This window comes from Bos grunniens, chromosome 4 (genome assembly GCF_055505025.1).
Source record: "Bos grunniens cultivar Pamir isolate PY7600 chromosome 4, Bosgru_T2T1.0, whole genome shotgun sequence".
NCBI lineage: Eukaryota > Metazoa > Chordata > Mammalia > Artiodactyla > Bovidae > Bos > Bos grunniens.
Window position 1 is genome coordinate 84,764,723 of NC_141168.1, and position 19,578 is coordinate 84,784,300.

Below are 19,578 nucleotides of genomic sequence, written 5' to 3' on the forward strand. Positions count from 1 at the left end.
TACAAAAAGATTCACCCTTATTGTGTAAACAGTCCTTTGTTCACTTTTGTGTAACTTTTGCCTATTTCCAAAATCTCCTACCTGCGCATCACAATATACCACTCAGTCAGTTAAGTCACTCAGTCATGTCTGACTCTTTGTGACTCCATGAACTGCAGGACGCCAGGCCTCCCTGTCCATCACCAACTCCCAGAGTCTACCCAAACTCATGCCCATTGAGTCAGTCATGCCATCCAACCATCTTATCCTCTGTGGTCTCCTTCTTCTCCCTCCCTCAATCTTTCCTAGAATCAGGGTCTTTTCAAATGAGTCAGCTCTTCGTCTCAGGTGGCCAAAGTACTGGAGTTTCAGCTTTAGCATCAGTCCTTCCAATGAATACCCAGGACTGATATCCTTTAGGATGGACTGGCTGGCTCTCTTTGTAGTCCAAGGGACTCTCAAGAGTCTTCTCCAACACCATGGTTCAAAAGCATTAATTATTCTGCACTCAGCTTTCTTTATAGTCCAACTTTCACATCCTTATATGACTACTAGAAAAACCATAGCCTTGACTAGATGGACCTTTGTTGACAAAGTAATGTCTCTGCTTTTTAATATGCTGTCTAGTTTGGTCAAAACTTTCTTTCCAAGGAGTAAGCGTCTTTTAATTTCATGGTTGCAGTCACCATCTGCAGTGATTTTGGAGCCCAAAAAATAAAGTCTGACACTGTTTCCACTGTTTCCCCATCTATTTGCCATGAAGTGATGGGACTGGATGCCATGATCTTAGTTTTCTGAATGTTGAGCTTTAAGCCAACTTTTCCACTCTCCTCTTTCACCTTCATCAAGAGGCTTGTAGTTCCTCTTCACTTTCTGCTATAAGGGTGGTGTCATCTGCATATCTGAGGTTATTGATACTTCTCCCAGCAATCTTGATTCCAGCTTGTGCTTCATCCAGCCCAGCGTTTCTCATGATGTACCCTGCATATAAGTTAATTAAGCAGGGTGACAATATATAGCCTTGACGTACTCCTTTTCCTATTTGGAACCAGTCTGTTGTTCCATGTCCAGTTCTAACTGTTGCTTCCTGACCTGCATATAGGTTTCTCAAGAGGCAGGTCAGGTGGTCTGGTATTCCCATCTCTTTCAGAATTTTCGACAGTTTATTGTGATCCACACAGTCAAAGGCTTTGGCATAGTCAATAAAGCAGAAATAGATGTTTTTCTGGAACTCTCTAGTTTTCCCAGTGATCTAGCAGATGTTGGCAATTTGATATCCAGTTCCTCTACCACTCAGTCTAATAGTAATTCTTTTGTCAGGTCAATAAAACAACTTTTACTTTAGTAGCTGTAGAGGTAGGGAGCTCTGAAAATGTCAACAGTTTTTCACTGGGCTGAAAGTTCTCAGGTAAAACTGAAAATGAAAGTCTCTCAGTTGTGTCTGACTCTTTGTGACCTGTATAGTCCATGGAATTATCTAGGCCAGAATATTGGAGTGGGTAGCCATTCCCTTTTTTAGGGGAATCTTTCCAACCCAGGGATTGAACCCAGGTCTCCCGCATTGTGGGCAGATTCTTTAACACCTGAGCCACCAGGGAAGCCCAGGAATACTGGGGTGGGTAGCCTATCCCTTCTCCAGCAGATCTTCCCAACCCAGGAACTGAACTGGGGTCTCCTGCATTGCAGGCATTTCTTGACCAGCTGAGCTACAAAGGAAGCCCCCAGAAAAGAAAACAAAACAAGAACAACAAGAACAACAAAAGCTTAATATTTCCTAAAAAATATCCTTGTGGAATAAGGATATCCTGGTGGAACAAATAGTATAAAGGACTCTCATGTTACTGAAAAGCTTTGTAAATTCAGTACAGTGGACACAGTTAGTCTTAACTCTCTCTAGCATGTTCTCTTCCTTCTTAGATCTTTGTTAATTGACCATCATTTTGTTTCACAGCATAGACATACATTATGTTACTATTTGTTGAAAACAGAAAAACAGTATTATAATAACCTCCTGGAGTAAAAAAAAAAAAAAAAAAAAAGAAACAGAGAAATAAATATATTCCCAAAACTGTCACAAAAATATTTTGTATGCGAAAAAGGACTTTTTTTTTTTTAAGATTTCAAATCATTTTTAATCTTGTCAGTGAAATCTTTACTTAGGAGTGCTCACTTTTTACTAAGCTAATCCTAAATTATTAGGCAAGTTAAAAACTTGGACAGGGCAGGAAAGAAATTAAGAAATTACAAAGATGCATTTAGAGCCAAATATTGTAAACACTGACCAGTAGATCATATGTGTGGCAGGAAATTCTGAAGAAGGTGTTAACTGAAGACAGGGATTGAGTAAAGAGATGCATCAATTTAAGAATAACCTCTTTTGCTGTCTCGCATACAGGGTTATTGTTACCATCTTGGATGCTTGGGGCTGGTGCACTAGGATGACCCAGAGGGATGGTACCAGGAGGGAGGTGGGAGGGGGGTTTAGGATTGGGAACATGTGTACACCTGGAGGATTCATGTTGATGTATGGCAAAACCAATACAATATTGTAAAGTAATTAGCCTCCAATTAAAATAAATCAATTTAAATTTAAATAAATAAATAAGTCACTTAACCTTCAAAAAAAAAAAAAAAAAAAGAATAACCACTATTATCTCCTTATTTTTTTTAAGGAAATTCATCCATCACATGTTCTTATTTGATCTCACAATTTGTTAGCTTTTTTTATCCAAACACAATAGCACGGCAAAATCTTGCTGTGTGGTCTCAGAAGTTTTTTGTGATGGAAAGACTCATATTTTAGTCTCTGTTTTTTTAGTTCTATAGGAGTTTGTTCATAAATAAAATAACCCATGCTGATACTTAAAGTCTAGATTATATTTTTATAATACAAATGTATAAATGGGGCAACCTATGTATTTCTCCACCTCTAAAGTCAACTTTCAGTATATTTAATATGAGGGTAAAAACATGACTTTGTTATAAACAAATTTCTATCAAATGGAATCAACCTATCAAGAAATAAGTATTGGACTCGTTCACAAAGCTAATACTTGTTATATGTGTTCATCACAAAGTGACTGTTAAAATACATCTAACTGTTGTAAATCTCTTGTGACATACTTATCGTGGTTCATTTATACAAATGATGTCCATCCACAGCACAGCCTCCGGGCTGGGGTACTGTTGTGCTAAGGCATGCTTCAGTACACTCACATACTATGACTACTCCAAGCAATGGCCATTCATCTCCAGGAGAGAGACTTCAAGAGAAATGACTGTGAATTCTTAAGACTCTGAAAGAATGAGGATGCTTTTCAGAGACTGTCCCCTGGGGGTGAAGGGATCAATGGGAGACAGCATTACTGGCTAGGACACTAGATAAAGAATGATCTGCATTCACAAGTTTGGCCTCTTTCAAAAACTGTGTTTTCATTAGCACTCTTAAGGGCAATGAAGGTTTGTATTTCTGTCCCTGAAAGTGTTCAAAAGCCTGAGGGCACAGGTTGAGAAAAAAAAGTGATAGGCTCAGATGGAAGAAAATGAAAAGTTTGTACAAGACCAAAGAAACCTTCCCGCTGAAAGTATTTATTAAGTTAACAGCTCTTCCTCTTAATAACTGAGTTAATGCCGAAGGTGTCTGGATATTTAAGAAAAGTGATTTTAGTGAAGATAAATCCAACTAACAAAAGAATATGCTGTAAAGTATGATTGCAGTAGTATTTTTATTCTGTAAAGCTTGTATTTATTTACATGACAACGTTGACGGCACAAAATGGAAGTGTTTCATAGAGTTTCTGTTTTCTTGTAATTTCCACAAAATGGTAGTATTAAAAATTTCAGTTTTCTTCAAAATAAATGTTTTATTTTTTGGTTTATTTGTGTTTCCTTCTTATCATGTTTTTCTCTCAGAACCTAATCTAGATTAATGCTCTAGAAAATATCTAAATAGTAAGATTACAACCACATTTTCAACTTATTATGCAAAAATATATAATTTTACATGTGATGTGTTTTGATTAAAAAATATGGGATATGATTCTGCTAGTGATGCTGTTACTTTCTATTTAAAAATAAGATTATTTAATGTACAAAACATTTTAATGTCCATGGATCAGGACAATGCAGTGGTCTTACTGGGAATAGTGATAACTGGCAGAGGTACAGCCCACCAATAAAAGGAGCAAACTGCCAAGCAGAGTTAACTCAAACCTGCAAACAGCTCAGGGATTGGAAAAAATAATTTTTAACATTGGAAAATTTTTAATTCTTTTCCCTTTTGGATCTCAAAAATTATACGTATAGGATAACATGAATTTACTCTGCCATTTAGGAATAATGGGATTAACTTCAAAATTACATGGTTAATTATTCATACATATACACATATGCCTAAAGTAAAACAAATATATCTTACCTTACAAACTCTTCCAACTCGAGAAAGGATGGTCTTATCAGAAGTACTTCCTTCTTGAGATGATTCACGAAAAAAGAAATATACTTTATCATCATCTGGATTATAGGTGTCTGGGATGGGGAAAGTTCCAATAAATTTTGCTCCTGTTAGGAAGAAAAGAAGCTCTACATTAAAATACTGAAATAATTCAGCTACAATAATACTAGTATCTTTTGTATGTAAAACAATTAGCAGCAGAATAAAAAACATGAACAAAATGTGGAAATGAAGCATATGCATAATAAACATGACACAAAGTAGAAACAGGTATTAGCACAAAGAAGTCTTGAACAAGTTCTTTAGGACTCCAGAGACCAGGTGAGAACATGACTGGCTGAGATTAATAATTATCTCAATTCAACTGAATTACACATAAAGTCGTTTTTTCAAACCTAGAGAGTCAATGATTTTATATTTTCCTTGTTTATGATTGGACTTTAATATTTTCCTTTTTTATGACTGCTTTTTTTAACCAGTTTCCATTATGAAGAGCTAAGGAAAAACTATAAACTTATCTCAGATTTTGATATATTACGATGTTATTTGCTATAGTTTGTGTAACTGCCAAAAAAATTCAACCAACCAGTAAAATGCTTGGGTTGACTTCAGTGTTGGCTCTGAGGACACTCTTTCCAAGTTTATATCCTGTCTCTGCCACTTATTCCTCAATTTTCTCATACCTAATATGAGGTTACCAATATCATCATATCTAGGGTCACTAATATGATAATCAAGTATATTAATACATATAAAGCATTTACTATCCAGTAGTGTCTGATACATAATAAGGATTAAATAAATGTTATTCATTATTAAAATGACTGGGATGATAATAATAATGATTAGGGCCACAAACAAGAGATGATGGAAAATTGAGCATATTCACACAATTGGTATCAATAGTATAACATGTAGTTATTAAAAATGAAGCAATTCTAAATGTACTGGCAGGGAAAATTGTCCATGATGCATATCAAGCAAAAAAATAATGACAATACAATTAACTCCTTTGCAGTTGCATCAGTGACAAGTCAATTTGGGTTACTAATGCCTTGTTTAAAAAGTACTTGGCCTTTTAAGTCTTAGTTTTATATAAATGGGAGTTAACCATTTATATGGTTAACATACAGATCTGGGAGTAACAGATCTGTAATTGGATGATACTAGTTCAGAAATAAACACTTTGATTAATAAAAATCATTTGATTAAAGCAAAGACAAAAATTGGTTAATTGGGAGTAAAGGACTTCAATTAAGTAGAATATACAAGATGCCTGGAAGAAAGCAATGAGCACTGTTTAGGATGTAGAAGCAGGAACGAGAGAAAACAAAGTTTCCCAAAAAATAAATATAAGTAGGAGGTGAAAAAGTAACACTGCCTTTGTTTTGATCAGGGCCCTGATTGCCGGGTACTCCACGGTATTAAAAACCATGCCCCTGCAAATACAGAACAGTTGATCAGTAGCCCAGCAAACAACACTTCATAATAGACTCCTTCAACAGACAAAAGTTAAAGTTTGATTCTAAGTGATGAGTAGTTCAGTCTTTATCATCCCAGCCTCTCTGGGTCAACCCTGGGTCTCCCATCCAGTCTCTTCTCTGCTTAAATGTGAAACCTTAAGAGGAAAAGACTGGGGTGGGTGGGTGGGAAGTATGTGCATGAACTTTCTCCCTTTTATTCTTTGTTATTCCCCTGTTCTTTCCCTGGAACTTAGAACTCCAGTGGATTTTTATGCTCTCAATAATCTCATTTTGATATGGTTATAAATTACACAAAAAATTTTTAGAAAATCATGTAGCATTTAAAAATTTTTCTTTTTTAATTAATCTTAAGTTAGCAAGGTCCATTAACAATTCTACTGAAGGATTTTTGTTTTTCCCTCCAGCCCTGCTTTTAAATTGTTGATACATCACAAATAGTTTTGAATATCTGAGCAAAGTTAAAATTCTTTTCTAGTCACAAATTCATATTTGATTTAAACATATCATGTTTTCTTTAAAAAAAATTCTCTGTGGAAACAAAATTTCTTATAAATGTAGCATTAGGATTTCAGCATATTCATGGAAAGTAAGGATATATTTGATTACTACTATATGCAAAGACACTTGAACAAGAAAAAGTTCTAGGATCAAGAACACAAAGTGAGCAAGAATTGACTCTTTGCTTCAGTTACATTCTGGATTAAGAAAATACTGACATAAGGCCAAGATATGGCTAATAAGAAGGCCCAGTCTTGATGTTTCCAATGACTTGAAAAGCGATTGGAACAATGAGAAGAGAAAAGGACAACCAATTGTGGGTTTCCACAGGCACAGATCAGGTATTGATAATAATATATAGCACCTTTTTGAATTTACAGATGCCTCAATTCAATGCGACTACCTGGATACAAATCTCCTGCTGCACTGGCATGTGTATTTTTAAAATATATAAACAAAATAAATAAAACCCTATAGGTGATTTTTTACAAGGATTTGTAAAAATCCTTGTTTAAGAGTCACTGCCATAGATTACCATTTCATATACAGGAAAAGAACATAGACAGGACTCATTAACCCTAGGTTAGTCACACAGATGCATGGATGGACAGGAGGAGTGAAGACTTTAATACAAATTATTCATAATTAGACTGGGACAAAAAAGGAATAAAATGGAAACTATACAGAAAGATGATCTCCCCAGGTGGGAAGGTGCCCAATATGCTACTGGAGATCAGTGGAGAAATAACTCCAGAAAGAATGAAGAGATGGAGCCAAAGCAAAAACAGCACCCAGCTGTGGATGTGACTGGTGATAGAAGCAAAGTCCAATGCTATAAAGAGCAATATTGCATAGAAACCTGGAATGTTAGGTCCATGAATCAAGGCAAATTGGAAGTGGTTAAATAGGAGATGGCAAGAGTAAACGTTGACATTTTAGGAATTAGCAAACTAAAATGGACTGAAATGGGTGAATTTAACTCAGATGACCATTATATCTACTACTGTGGACAAGAATCTCTTAGAAGAAATGGAGTAGCCACCATAATCAACAAAAGACTCCAAAATGCAGTACTTGGATGCAATCTCAAAAATGACAGAATGATCTCTGTTTGTTTCCAAGGCAAACCATTCTACATCACGGTAATCCGAGTCTACGCCATGACCAGTAATGCTGAAGAAGCTAAAATGGTTCTATGAAGACCTACAAGACCTTTTAGAATTAACACCCCAAAAAGATGTCCTTTTCATTAAGGGGACTGGAATGCAAAAGTAGGAAGTCAAGAAACCCCTGGAGTAACAGGCAACTTTGGCCTTGGAGTAGAGAATGAAGCAGGGCAAAGGCTAATAAAGTTTTGCCAAGAAAATGCACTGGTCATAGCAAACACCCTCTTCAAACAACACAAAAGAAGACTCTACAAATGGACGTCACCAGATAGATGGTCAATACTGAAATCAGATTGATTATATTCTTTACGGTCAAAGATGGAGAAGGTCTATACAGTCAGCAAAAACAAGACCAGGAGCTGACTATGGCTCAGATCATGAACTCCTAATTGCCAAATTCAGAGTAAAATTGAAGAAAGTAGGGAAAACCACTAGACCATTCAGGTATGACCAAAATCAAATCCCTTAGGATTATACAGTGGAAATGACAAATAGATTCAAGGGATTAGATCTGATAGACAGAATGCCTGAAGAACTATGGATGGAGGTTCATGACATTATACAGGAGACAGGGATCAAGAACATCCCCAAGAAAAATACATGCAAAAAACAAAAATGGCTGTCTGAAGAGGCCTTACAAATAGCTGTGAAAAGAAGAAAAGCGAAAAGGAAAGGTATACCCATTTGAATGCAGAGTTCCAAAGAACAGAAAGAGAGATAAAAAAGCCTTCCTCAGTGATCAGTGCAAAGAAATAAAGGAAAACAAAATGAATGGGAAAGACTAGAGATCTCTTCAAGAAAATTAGAGATACCAAGGGAACATTTCATGCAAAGATAGGCTCAACAAAGGACAGAAATGGTATGGATCTAACAGAAGCAGAAGATATTAAGAAGAGGTGGCAGGAATACACAGAAGAACAATACAAAAAAGATCATGACCCAGATAATCATGATGGTATGATCACTCACCTAGAGCCAGACATCCTGGAATGCAAAGTCAAGTGGGCCTTAGGAAGCATCTCTATGAACAAAGCTAGTGGAGGTGATGGAATTCCAGGTGAGTTACTTCAAATCCTAAAAGATGATGCTGTGAAAGTGCTGCACTCAATATGCCAGCAAATTTGGAAAACAGCAGTGGCCACAGGACTGAAAAGTTCAGTTTTCATTCCAATCCCAAAGAAAGGCAATGCCAAAGAATGCTCAAACTACCACACAAGTGCACTCATCTCACACAGTAGTAAAGTAATGCTCTGATTCTCCAAGCCAGGCTTCAACAGTGTGTGAACTGTGAACTTCCAGATGTTCAAGCTGGATTTAGAAAAGGCAGAGGAATGAGAGATCAAATTGCCAACATTCACTGGATTATCAAAAAAGCAAGAGAGTTCCAGAAAAACATCTATTTCTTCTTTACTGACTATGCCAAAGCCTTTGACTGTGTGGAACACAACAAACTGTGGAAAATTCTGTAAGAGATGGGAATACCAGACCATCTTATCTGCCTCTTTAGAAATCTGTATGTAGGTCAGAAAGCAACAGTTAGAACTGGACATGGAAGAACAGACTGGTTCCAAATAGGGAAAGGAATATGTCAAGGCTGTATATTGTTACCCTGCTTATTTAACTTGAGTACCTTATGAGAAGTGCTGGGCTGGATGAAGCACAAGCTGGAATTAAGACTGCTAGGAGAAATATCAATAACCTCGAATATGCAGATGACACCACCCTTATGGGAGAAAGTGAAGAGGAACTCAAAAGCTTCTTGATGCAAGTGAAAGAGGAGAGTGAAAAAGTTGGCTTAAATCTCAACATTCAGAAAACTAAGATCATAGCATCTGATCCCATCACTTCATGGCAAACAGATGGAGAAACAGTGGAAACAGTGGCAGATTTTATTTTGGGGGGCTCCAAAATCACTGCAGATGGTGATTACAGCCATGAAATTAAAAGACGCTTACTCCTTGGGAGAAAAGTTATGACCAAGCTTAGGCATAACCTAAGAAAAGATATGACCAACCTTCAAAAGCAGAGACGTTACTTTGCCAACAAAGATCCATCTAGTCAAAGTTATGGTTTTTCCAGTAGTCATGTATGGGTGTGAGAGTTGGACTATAAAGAAACCTGAGCACAGAAGAATTGATTCTTTTGAACTGTGGTGTTGGAGAAGACTCTTGAGAGTTCCTTGGACAGCTAGGATTTCTGAACTGATACAGAAATTATAGGAATGCAATTGGCTTGTTTTATCTCAACAAATACATAGCTTAAAATGGAGACGACACAAGTAGAATTTATCATAGTTCTTACCTCTTTGCAGCCTGATGACCCTTTGTAATTTTAGTATCAGAACTACTGCCATGATTGAGTTGAATTTATACTTTTAAATATATGGCAAAACCAATACAATATTGTAAAGTTAAAAAATAAAATAAAATTAAATTAAAAAAAAAAATAAAAATAACACAGTAAGTGTTAGTCACTCAGTCAGGTCCAACTCTTTGCAACCCCATGGACTGTACACCCTCTTCTATCCATGGGATTCTCCAGGCAAGAATACTGGAGTGGGTTGCCATTCCCTTCTCCAGGGGATCTTCCCAACCCAGGATCAAACCCGGGTCTTCCACATCACAGACAGATTCTTTACTGTCTGAGCCACCATGAAAGCCCATGACTGAGCTAAATTTATAGTTTTAAAAATAACAGTGGTACAAAATTTGCAGTCTTCTCTCTTCAGAGAGAAAAAGAGATCTCAGTGATTTAAAACAGAAAATCATTACAGGTAAAAAGGATTTTTACTCTGAGAGAGAGTTGTTTGTAAAACTTTCCTCAGACACACAGATGGAAGCAGCAGTTATATGGGCTGATTGGTGTTCTCTTATTTGCGAAATTCAACAAACAAAACACAGCTTTATGACAGAATGGAATGTACTCTGCCTAAAAGCAATACAAATAAACATGTTAATTCATATTCTATTGTTGAAATGCACAGAAGAGCCTCTTTGGCTATGCAAAACATTATCCAGGTGTTATTGCCAGGTATTGCCATTTGAAAAGGTCAAAAGTTAGAGTATGATCCTAGTCCCCATTCCAGAAATGTCATTATAATATTGCTGCGTCGCTTCAGTCGTGTCCGACTCTGTGAGACCCCATGGACTGCTGCCTACCAGGCTTCTCCGTCCCTGGGATTCTCCAGGGAAGAACACTGGAGTGGGTTGCCATTTCCTTCTCCAATGCAGGAAAGTATCACTCAGTTGTGTCTGACTCTTAGCGACCCCATGGACTGCAGCCTACCAGGCTCCTCCATCCATGGGATTTTCCGGGCAACAGTACTAGAGTGGGGTGCCATTGCCTTCTCCAATTATAATATTAGTGGGGCAAAATAGAGTAGATATTTTTCCAAGTTGTATTTCTTTTAAATTTCAACTAATATATAACATAAATGATCTTACTGTGTTTATTCAGTGACTGTGGTCTTATTGGACTCTTAAATGTTGGTTCTTTTTCATGTAAAAAATTATTACTGTAAGTAAATTATTTTGGAGTACTATAAACAAATTAAATGGTGGAAGTATTTAAGCCAAATATTTATTATTACGTGAAGAAATCTAATTATGAAAAAAAAAGCATTAGTATCCAACAGTACACTATTCTGTGATTTAAATAATAAGTAATTTTGAGTTAAAAATAAATACCAGTTTTAAGCAAGAGAGTTTTCTTTCTCACAGATTCAATTGAGGTCCTATGTCTTAGAATATTGATATTAGTATTTTATGATAGAAACTCTTTTCTGACTTGTTGCCAAGTTTATGTAAAAATAGATATCATTTCACCAGTATATGACATGCATAGTTGTATTAAATAATTTAAAATCATACCCCAAGACACCTGTGCTTTATTAGAGTACATTTTTCCCATTTGGCATTTGAAACACATGCCTTAATAGGGATGGAGTTTGAAATCGTGCATTTTCACAAATGAACTTTTAGCATGACATCAAGAGACACTGCCAAATGAAAATGGCATACATCCATATGGCCTGATGAAATGCATATCACTTTCATTTCTCCTTATGAACATTGTTGCATCCAGATGAGCACATCTACAACAGGACGTAAGACATAGTGAGTTGCTTATTTTCCTTTATTTCTTCTTGTAGTATCTTTTTCTACCACTTTTGAAAAATGCTATCCTTCTGTGTGGAAAACAATTTATAGACAACAGTACTCCAAGAGAAACTTCAAATGAAAACTTCCTCCACATGTTGGAAATAAAAATTTTAAAACAAAAGTTCTCACCTACTCCAGGAAAGAAAACAGAAACATATGCAACTGAGGCGTCATTGTTTGTTTTCATTATCCAAATGGTCATACTTCTTACTTTTATCTCAAAATTCTCATGAAAAACGTCTAATGTGTTTGAATAACCCTCTGACTTGTATCTTTCCTTAAGTGTTCTAAGATTAAGTTGATACAGAAAAGTGTGGAAGTACCTAAGACTGTGTCTAGAACAGCCATAGGGTTCACCTTCACAAGTTTTCACCCTCCTGGCGAGGGATTTAATAGATGGATTCATTTCTCAAAGAAGGAATCAGTATTCATACTTCTTATGTCTTCTGGCATTGGATTAGACAAAGTAATCAATGATGCAATAATATATAGAGGAAAGTAGTTAGACATTGACACTGGTGACATTATTTGAAATATCAAGTACCTGTCAGTTCTTAGTAATTGAACAAAACCCCGGAGTGAGTTTCACATGTACACGCTAAATAAGTAGTCAAGAAAATTTACACATTGCATTATATGATTGTGGACTGCACTGTGATATGTGACAGGTATTGCACTGATTATGCTATGTACATAATTAATAAAAAGTACACTTTAGACAAATCTAGATAGCATATTCAAAAGCAGAGACATTACTTTGCCAACAAAGGTCCGTCTAGTCAAGGCTATGGTTTTTCCAGTGGTCATGTATGGATGTGAGAGTTGGACTGTGAAGAAAGCTGAGCACCAAAGAATTGATGCTTTTGAACTGTGGTGTTGGAGAAGACTCTTGAGAGTCCCTTGAACTGCAAGGAGATCCAACCAGACCATTGGCCACCTCATACGAAGAGTTGACTCATTGGAAAAGACCCTGATGCTGGGAGGGATTTGGGGCAGGAGGAGAAGAGGACGACAGAGGATGAGATGGCTGGATGGCATCACTGACTTGATGAACATGAGTTTGAGTGAACTCCGGGAGTTGGTGATGGACAGGGAGTCCTGGTGTGCTGCAATTCATGGGGTCTCAAAGAGTCGGTCACGACTGAGCTACTGAACTGAACTGAAGGTTGAATAAGATAATGTCTAACCCCCAAACATAGCTCCTTTAACAACCATTGCTTTTTTGTCTCCCTGTATTCCTGACACTATCCAGATGACTCCTCTGGCCTCTATCTTTGGATACTAGGCTGACTATATCTGGAAAATAGCCACTTCTGAAAATGGAGAATAGAAATGCCCCTCCCCCCAAGTCAATCTTTTCCCTTAGCATGTCTTTACAAGAATCTCATATAGTTTCTACCATTTTTCCCTTGCCCTGCCATAGTTTCCTTGGACCAGGAAGCTTCTGACAGACTGAGTCTCCTGACGCATTGTGCTCTCCTGATTCTGGCCAGCTTATCCCTTAGCAAATGTTCACAATATTGGCTACAGCTGTGTAGGGCTTCCACATTGCTTGCCTAACCCACATGTTCTCTATTTGCTGTAGTCTCCACAAGCAGACGCACATCTTCAGTTTGCTGTTGCCCAACATGGCATGGCGATATGGACCCTGATTGTAATGAAGCTGCAAGAGCAGCAGATGGGCAATCACAAGATCAGAATTTAGGTTGGTGGACTGTATCATACAATGGTAAGAATAAAGTGTCTAGAGCTAGAGACACCTACCTGAGTTTCAATCCCACAATAACTGTCTCACCACAGACTATTAATCTGATTTCTAATCTACCCCCAACTGTAAAGTGGAAATAGTAATTCTCTCAAAATTATACCACTAACTGAGATTATACTTTAAAAGTGCCTAATAGCAGTGACTAGGATAGAAGCTATATAAAATTAATTTGAAGCAGAAGAGACCAGATATAGGGAAAAGGGTTAACAAACAACATAGGGGCAATAAAACAGAGACAAGGTGATGGAGACCTAAAGAAAGATGGTGGCCATGGAAAAAACAAGGTCAACTGATATTTTGAAGGAAGTAAAGGCTCTTAGTGATAGATTAGACAAAAGGAGATAAAGGAGAGGAAGAAATTAAAGATAACTTCAAGGTTACTGGGTAGATGAAATTAAGAATGTTAAGATAGATTAAAATCAGGAAATAGGTGAGGGCAGTTTAGAAAAGGAAAACAAGAAAGTTTTGAATTAGATTCCCAGTATTTTAGATTTTAAATTCAATTATTGTTTTCTACATCTATTTACTATTCAAAGAAACTCAAGCAAAAGGTCACTAAACAACTTGTATAAATCTCAAATGATTTCAATGGCACAATCAAGGCCAAGGCTTAGATATCTTATTTCCATATTTGGCAACTAGTTCCTTTTGTTTAAACTGAGATGAAAATGTAAGACATTTAAATAAATATTTTTAAGAGAACTTAGTTACAAGAAGGGGCTTCCCTGGTAGCTCAGCTGGTAAAGAATCCGCCTGTCATGCAGGAGATCCCAGTTTGGTTCCTGGGTTGGAAGATCCTGTGGAGAAGGAATAGGCTACCCACTCCAGTATTTTGGGGCTTCCCTGGTGGCTCAGATGGTAAAGAATCCACCTGCAATGCAGGAGACCTGCATTCAATCCCTGGGTGGGAAGATCCCCTGGAGGACGGCATGACAATCCACACCAGTGTTCTTGACTGGAGAATCCCCATGGACAGAGAGGAGCCTGGTGGGCTACAGTCCATGGGGTCAAAAAGAGTCGGACATGACTAAGCAATTAAGCACAGCACAGTTACAGGAAAAAGTTGAAAATACAGTTTGAGAAAACACTAAAACAGAGAAAACATTTAAAGCTATTAGAATAGATAAGATCACAGAATTACAGAGACAGAGGAAGAACAGATGGTTAATATCTCAAAATGCTAAGTATTAAACAGATGTCAGAGAATCAGAGCACCCAAGTCTTTAGTCCCACTTGCTACCTCTCTCACCTTCAGGAGTAATGACGATGAGGGTGATGACAATATTGACACCGAATTGCTTTTACAATTGTCATTCATCAGACTTCCCTATACAATCTAATTCTTGTAACACCATGCGAACAGATACTATTATTATGCCAAATTGTTATTTTTATTTTTTAAATGTGTTACTTATTTATTTTGGCTGCACTACGCAGAATGTGAGATCTTAGTTTCCTGGCCAGGGATCGAATTTGGGCCCTCAGCAGTGAAAGCACTGGGCTGCCAGAAAATTCCCCAGAGAATTTATGCCAAATTTTTAGAGAAAAAATTTAAATGCTCAGAAAGGTTTGACCAAAGTCACAAATAAGTGACAGTCATTATTTAAACTTAGGTAATTAAGTTACACATAAAGAGAGCTATAATTTATGTCTAAATTCGGACACCTCAGAGTTAAAGAACAGCAAAGGTAAACTGAAAATGTCCAGGGCAGACCAGGTTATACTATCCCTCTTATTATTAAAAATTAAAAGATGCTTGAAATTAAAAGATGATTGCTCCTTGGAAAAAAAGCTATGACAAACCTAGACGGCATATTAAAAAGCAGAGACATTACTTTGCCAACAAAGGTCCATGTGGTCAAAGCTATTGTTTTTCCAACAGTTATGTACAGTTGTGAGAGTTGGACCATAAAAAGGCTGAGTGCTGAAGAATTGATGCTTTCTAATTGCAGTGTTGGAGAAGACTTTTGAGAGTCCCTTGGACTGCAAGATCAAACCAGTCAATCCTAAAGGAAATGACCCTGAATATTCATTGGAAGGGCTGATGGTAAAGCTGAAACTCCAATATTTTGGCCACGTGATACGAAAAACTGACTCATTTGAAAAGACCTAGATGGGCTCGATAAAGGACAGAAATGGAATGGACCTAACAGAAGCAGAAGATACTAAGAAGAGGTGGCAAGAATACACAGAAGAACTGTACAAAAAAGATCTTCACGACCAGATAATCACGATGGTGTGATCACTCACCTAGAGCCAGACATCCTGGAATGTGAAGTCAAGTGGACCTTAGAAAGCGTCACTACGAGCAAAGCTAGTGGAGGTGATGGAATTCCAGTTGAGCTATTTCAAATCCTGAAAGATGATGCTGTGAAAGTGCTGCACTCAATATGCCAGCAAATTTGGAAAACTCAGCAGTGGCCACAGGACTGGAAAAGGTCAGTTTTTATTCCAATCCCAAAGAAAGGCAATGCCAAAGAATGCTCAAAACTACTGCACAATGGCACTCATCTCACACGCTAGTAAAGTAATGCTCAAAATTCTGCAAGCCAGGCTTCAGCAATACACGAACCGTGAAATTCCAGTTGTTCAAGCTGGTTGTAGAAAAAGCAGAGGAACCAGAGACCAAATTGTGAGCATCTGCTGGATCATCAAAAAAGCAAGAGAGTTCCAGAAAAACATCTATTTCTGCTTTCTTGACTATGCCAAAGACTTTGACTGTGTGGATCACAATAAACTGTGGAAAATTCTGAAAGAGATGGGAATATCAGACCACCTGACCTGCCTCTTGAGAAACCTGTATGCAGGTCAGGAAGCAACAGTTAGGACTGGACATGGAACAACAGACTGGTTCCACATAGGAAAAGGAGTACGTCAAGGCTGTATATTGTCACCCTGCTTATTTAACTCATATGCAGAGTCCATCATGAGAAACACTGGGCTGGAAGAAGCACAAGCTGGAATCAAGATTTCCGGGAGAAACATCAATAACCTCAGATATGCAGATGACACCACCCTTATGGCAGAAAGTGAAGAGGAACTAAAAAGCCTCCTGATGAAGGTGAAAGAAGAGAGTGAAAAAGTTGGCTTAAAGCTCAACATTCAGAAAATGAAGATCATGGCATCTGGTCCCATCATTTCATGGGAAATAGATGGGGAAACAGTGGAAACAGTGTCAGACTTTAATTTTTTGGGCTCCAAAATCACTGCAGATGGTGACTGCAGCCATGAAATTAAAAGACGCTTACTCCTTGGAAGGAACGTTTTGACCAACCTAGATAGCATACTCAAAAGCAGAGACATTACTTTGCCAACAAAGGTCTGTCTAGTCAAGGCTATGGTTTTTCCAGTGGTCACGTATGGATGTGAGAGTTGGACTGTGAAGAAAGCTGAGCGCTGGAGAATTGATGCTTTTGAACTGTGGTGTTGGAGAAGACTCTCAAGAGTCCCTTGGACTGCAAGGAGATCCAACCAGTCCATCCTAAAGGAAATCAGCCCTGGGTGTTCTTTGGAAGGAATGATGCTAAAGCTGAAACTCCAGTACTTTGGCCACCCCATGCGAAGAGTTGACTCATTGGAAAAGACTGACGCTGGGAGGGGTTGGGTGCAGGAGGAGAAGGGGACGACAGAGGATGAGATGGCTGGATGGCATCACCGACTCAATGGACGTGAGTCTGAGTGAACTCTGGGAGTTGGTGATGGAAAGGGAGGCCTGGCGTGCTGCGATTCATGGGGTCGCAAAAAGTCGCACACGACTGAGCGACTGAACTGAACTGAACTGATGCTGGGAAAGATTGAAGGCAGGAGAAGGGGACAACGGAGGATGAGATGGTTAGATGGCATCACTGATTCAATGGACATGAGTTTGGGCAAGCTCAGGGAGATGGTGAAGGAGAGGGAAGCCTGATGTGCTGCAGTGCGTGGGGTCGCAAAGAATCGGTCACAATGGAGCAACTGAACAACAACAAGGTTAAAGGAATCTGCCTTATACATTCTACAAATATAAATGATAATTCTAATTCTTCATCAGTTTCCTTCATTCAATTCAGTGAGACTTCTACTTTCTCCCTCCAATTACTTCCTTTCCACTGATTTCCATAATTGCAAAGTTTTCTCAGTACCCCAAATCTTCTCTTGCATTCTTGCTCATATCCTTGGTTTCCTCTATTCCCAAACAATATCTTCTATTTCAATTATTTGTTGCTGTATATTCCCACATCCACCTCCACTGCCACCACTTTTGTTCTGTAGTTGGGGATGGACAGGGACATCTGTCGTGTTGCGATTCATGGGGTTGCAAACAGTCAGACATGACTGAGTGACTGAACTGAATTGAACCTCATTTTACTATCTTTGGTGTAATGGCCCTTCTCTCTCTGTCCTCCTCACTTCCCTTCCTGTTATTATCAGTTATCTCTATAAAAAAACAAAGATATGATTCTCTGGTTAAGATTAGGGAATTAGTAAAGGGAGTCCAAAAGATACAACTTTCCAGTTATAAAATAAGTAACTTTTGGAGATGTAATGTACATCATCAGTTCAGTTCAGTTCGGTTCAGTCACTCAGTCATGTCTGACTCTTTGCAACAGCATGAATTGCAGCACGCCAGGCCTCCCTGTCCATCACCAACTCCCAGAGTTTACCCAAACTCATGTGCATCGAGTCGGTGATGCCATCCAGCCATCTCATCCTCTGTCATCCCCTTCTCCTCCTGCCTCCAATCCCTCCCAGCATCAGGGTCTTTTCCAATGAGTCAACTCTTAGCATGAGGTGGCCAAAGTATTGGAGTTTCAGCTTTAGCATCAGTCCTTCCAAGGAATACCCAGGACTGATCTCCTTCAGAATGGACTGGTTGGATCTCCTTGCAGTCCAAGGGACTCTCAAGAGTCTTCTCCAACACCACAGTTCAAAAGCATCAATTCTTTGGCGCTCAGCTTTCTTCACAGTCCAACTCTCACATCCATACATGACCACTGGAAAAACCATAGCCTTGACTAGACAGACCTTTGTTGGCAAAGTAATGTCTCTGCTTTTGAGTATGCTATCTAGGTTGGTCATAACTTTCTTTCCAAGGAGTAAGCGTCTTTTAATTTCATGACTGCAATCACCATCTGCAGTGATTTTGGAGCCCAAAAAAATAAAGTCTGACATCATGGTGACTATAATTAAAAACAGTTTATTGAATACTTGAAAGTTGCTAAGAGTAAATTCTAAGTTCTCAACACAAGAAGGAAAATTCTCTATAGGTGTTGACAGAAGTTAGCTAGGCTTATTATGGTGATCATTTCACGATGTATACAAGTATCAACTATTATGTTATACACTTGAAACTAGTGAAATGTTATTTGTCAATTATAACTTAAAAAAAAGACACAAAATAAAAGAATTTAACCTGTCAACAGATGAATGGATAAAGAAGGTAAAGAAGATGTGGTATATTTATATACAATGGGATAATCAGTTCAGTTCAGTCTCTCAGTCATGTCTGGACTCTTTGCGACCCCATGAATCACAGCACGCCAGGCCTCCCTGTCCATCACCAACTCTCGGAGTTCATTCAAACTCACGTCCATCAAGTCAGTGATGCCATCCAGCCATCTCACCCTCTGTCGTCCCCTTCTCCTCCTGCCTCCAATCCCTCCCAGCATCAGAGTCTTTTCCAGTGAGTCATCTCTTTGCATCAGGTGGCCAAAGTATTGGAGTTTCAGCCTCAGCATCAGTCCTTCCAATGAACACCCAGGACTGGTCTCCTTTAGGATGGACTGGTTGGATCTCCTTGCAGTCCAAGGGACTCTCAAGAGTCTTCTCCAATACCACAGTTCAAAAGCATCAATTCTTCGGTGCTCAGCCTTCTTCACAGTCCAACTCTCACATCCATACATGACCACTGGAAAAACCACAGCCTTAACTAGCCAGACATTTGTTGGCAAAGTAATGTCTCTGCTTTTGAATATGCTATCTAGGTTGGACATAACTTTCCTTCCAAGAAGTAAGTGTTAATGGGATAATACTCAGCCATTAAAAAAAAAAAAATGAAATAATGTCATTTGCAGCATTATGCATGGAACTA

General features: G+C 38.2%; 1 protein-coding gene across 3 annotated transcripts in view; it reads right to left on the minus strand.

Annotated features, from left to right (window-relative positions):
• SEMA3D (semaphorin 3D) overlaps window positions 1-19,578 on the minus strand; it is a 228,905-nt gene that overhangs the window by 58,094 nt on the left and 151,233 nt on the right. For all 3 annotated transcript variants that reach the window (XM_086397191.1, XM_086397190.1, XM_086397192.1), the window contains one exon: window positions 4,397-4,539. In XM_086397191.1, the coding sequence (XP_086253317.1) occupies window positions 4,397-4,539 (143 nt within the window). The remainder of the gene's footprint in view (window positions 1-4,396; window positions 4,540-19,578) is intronic.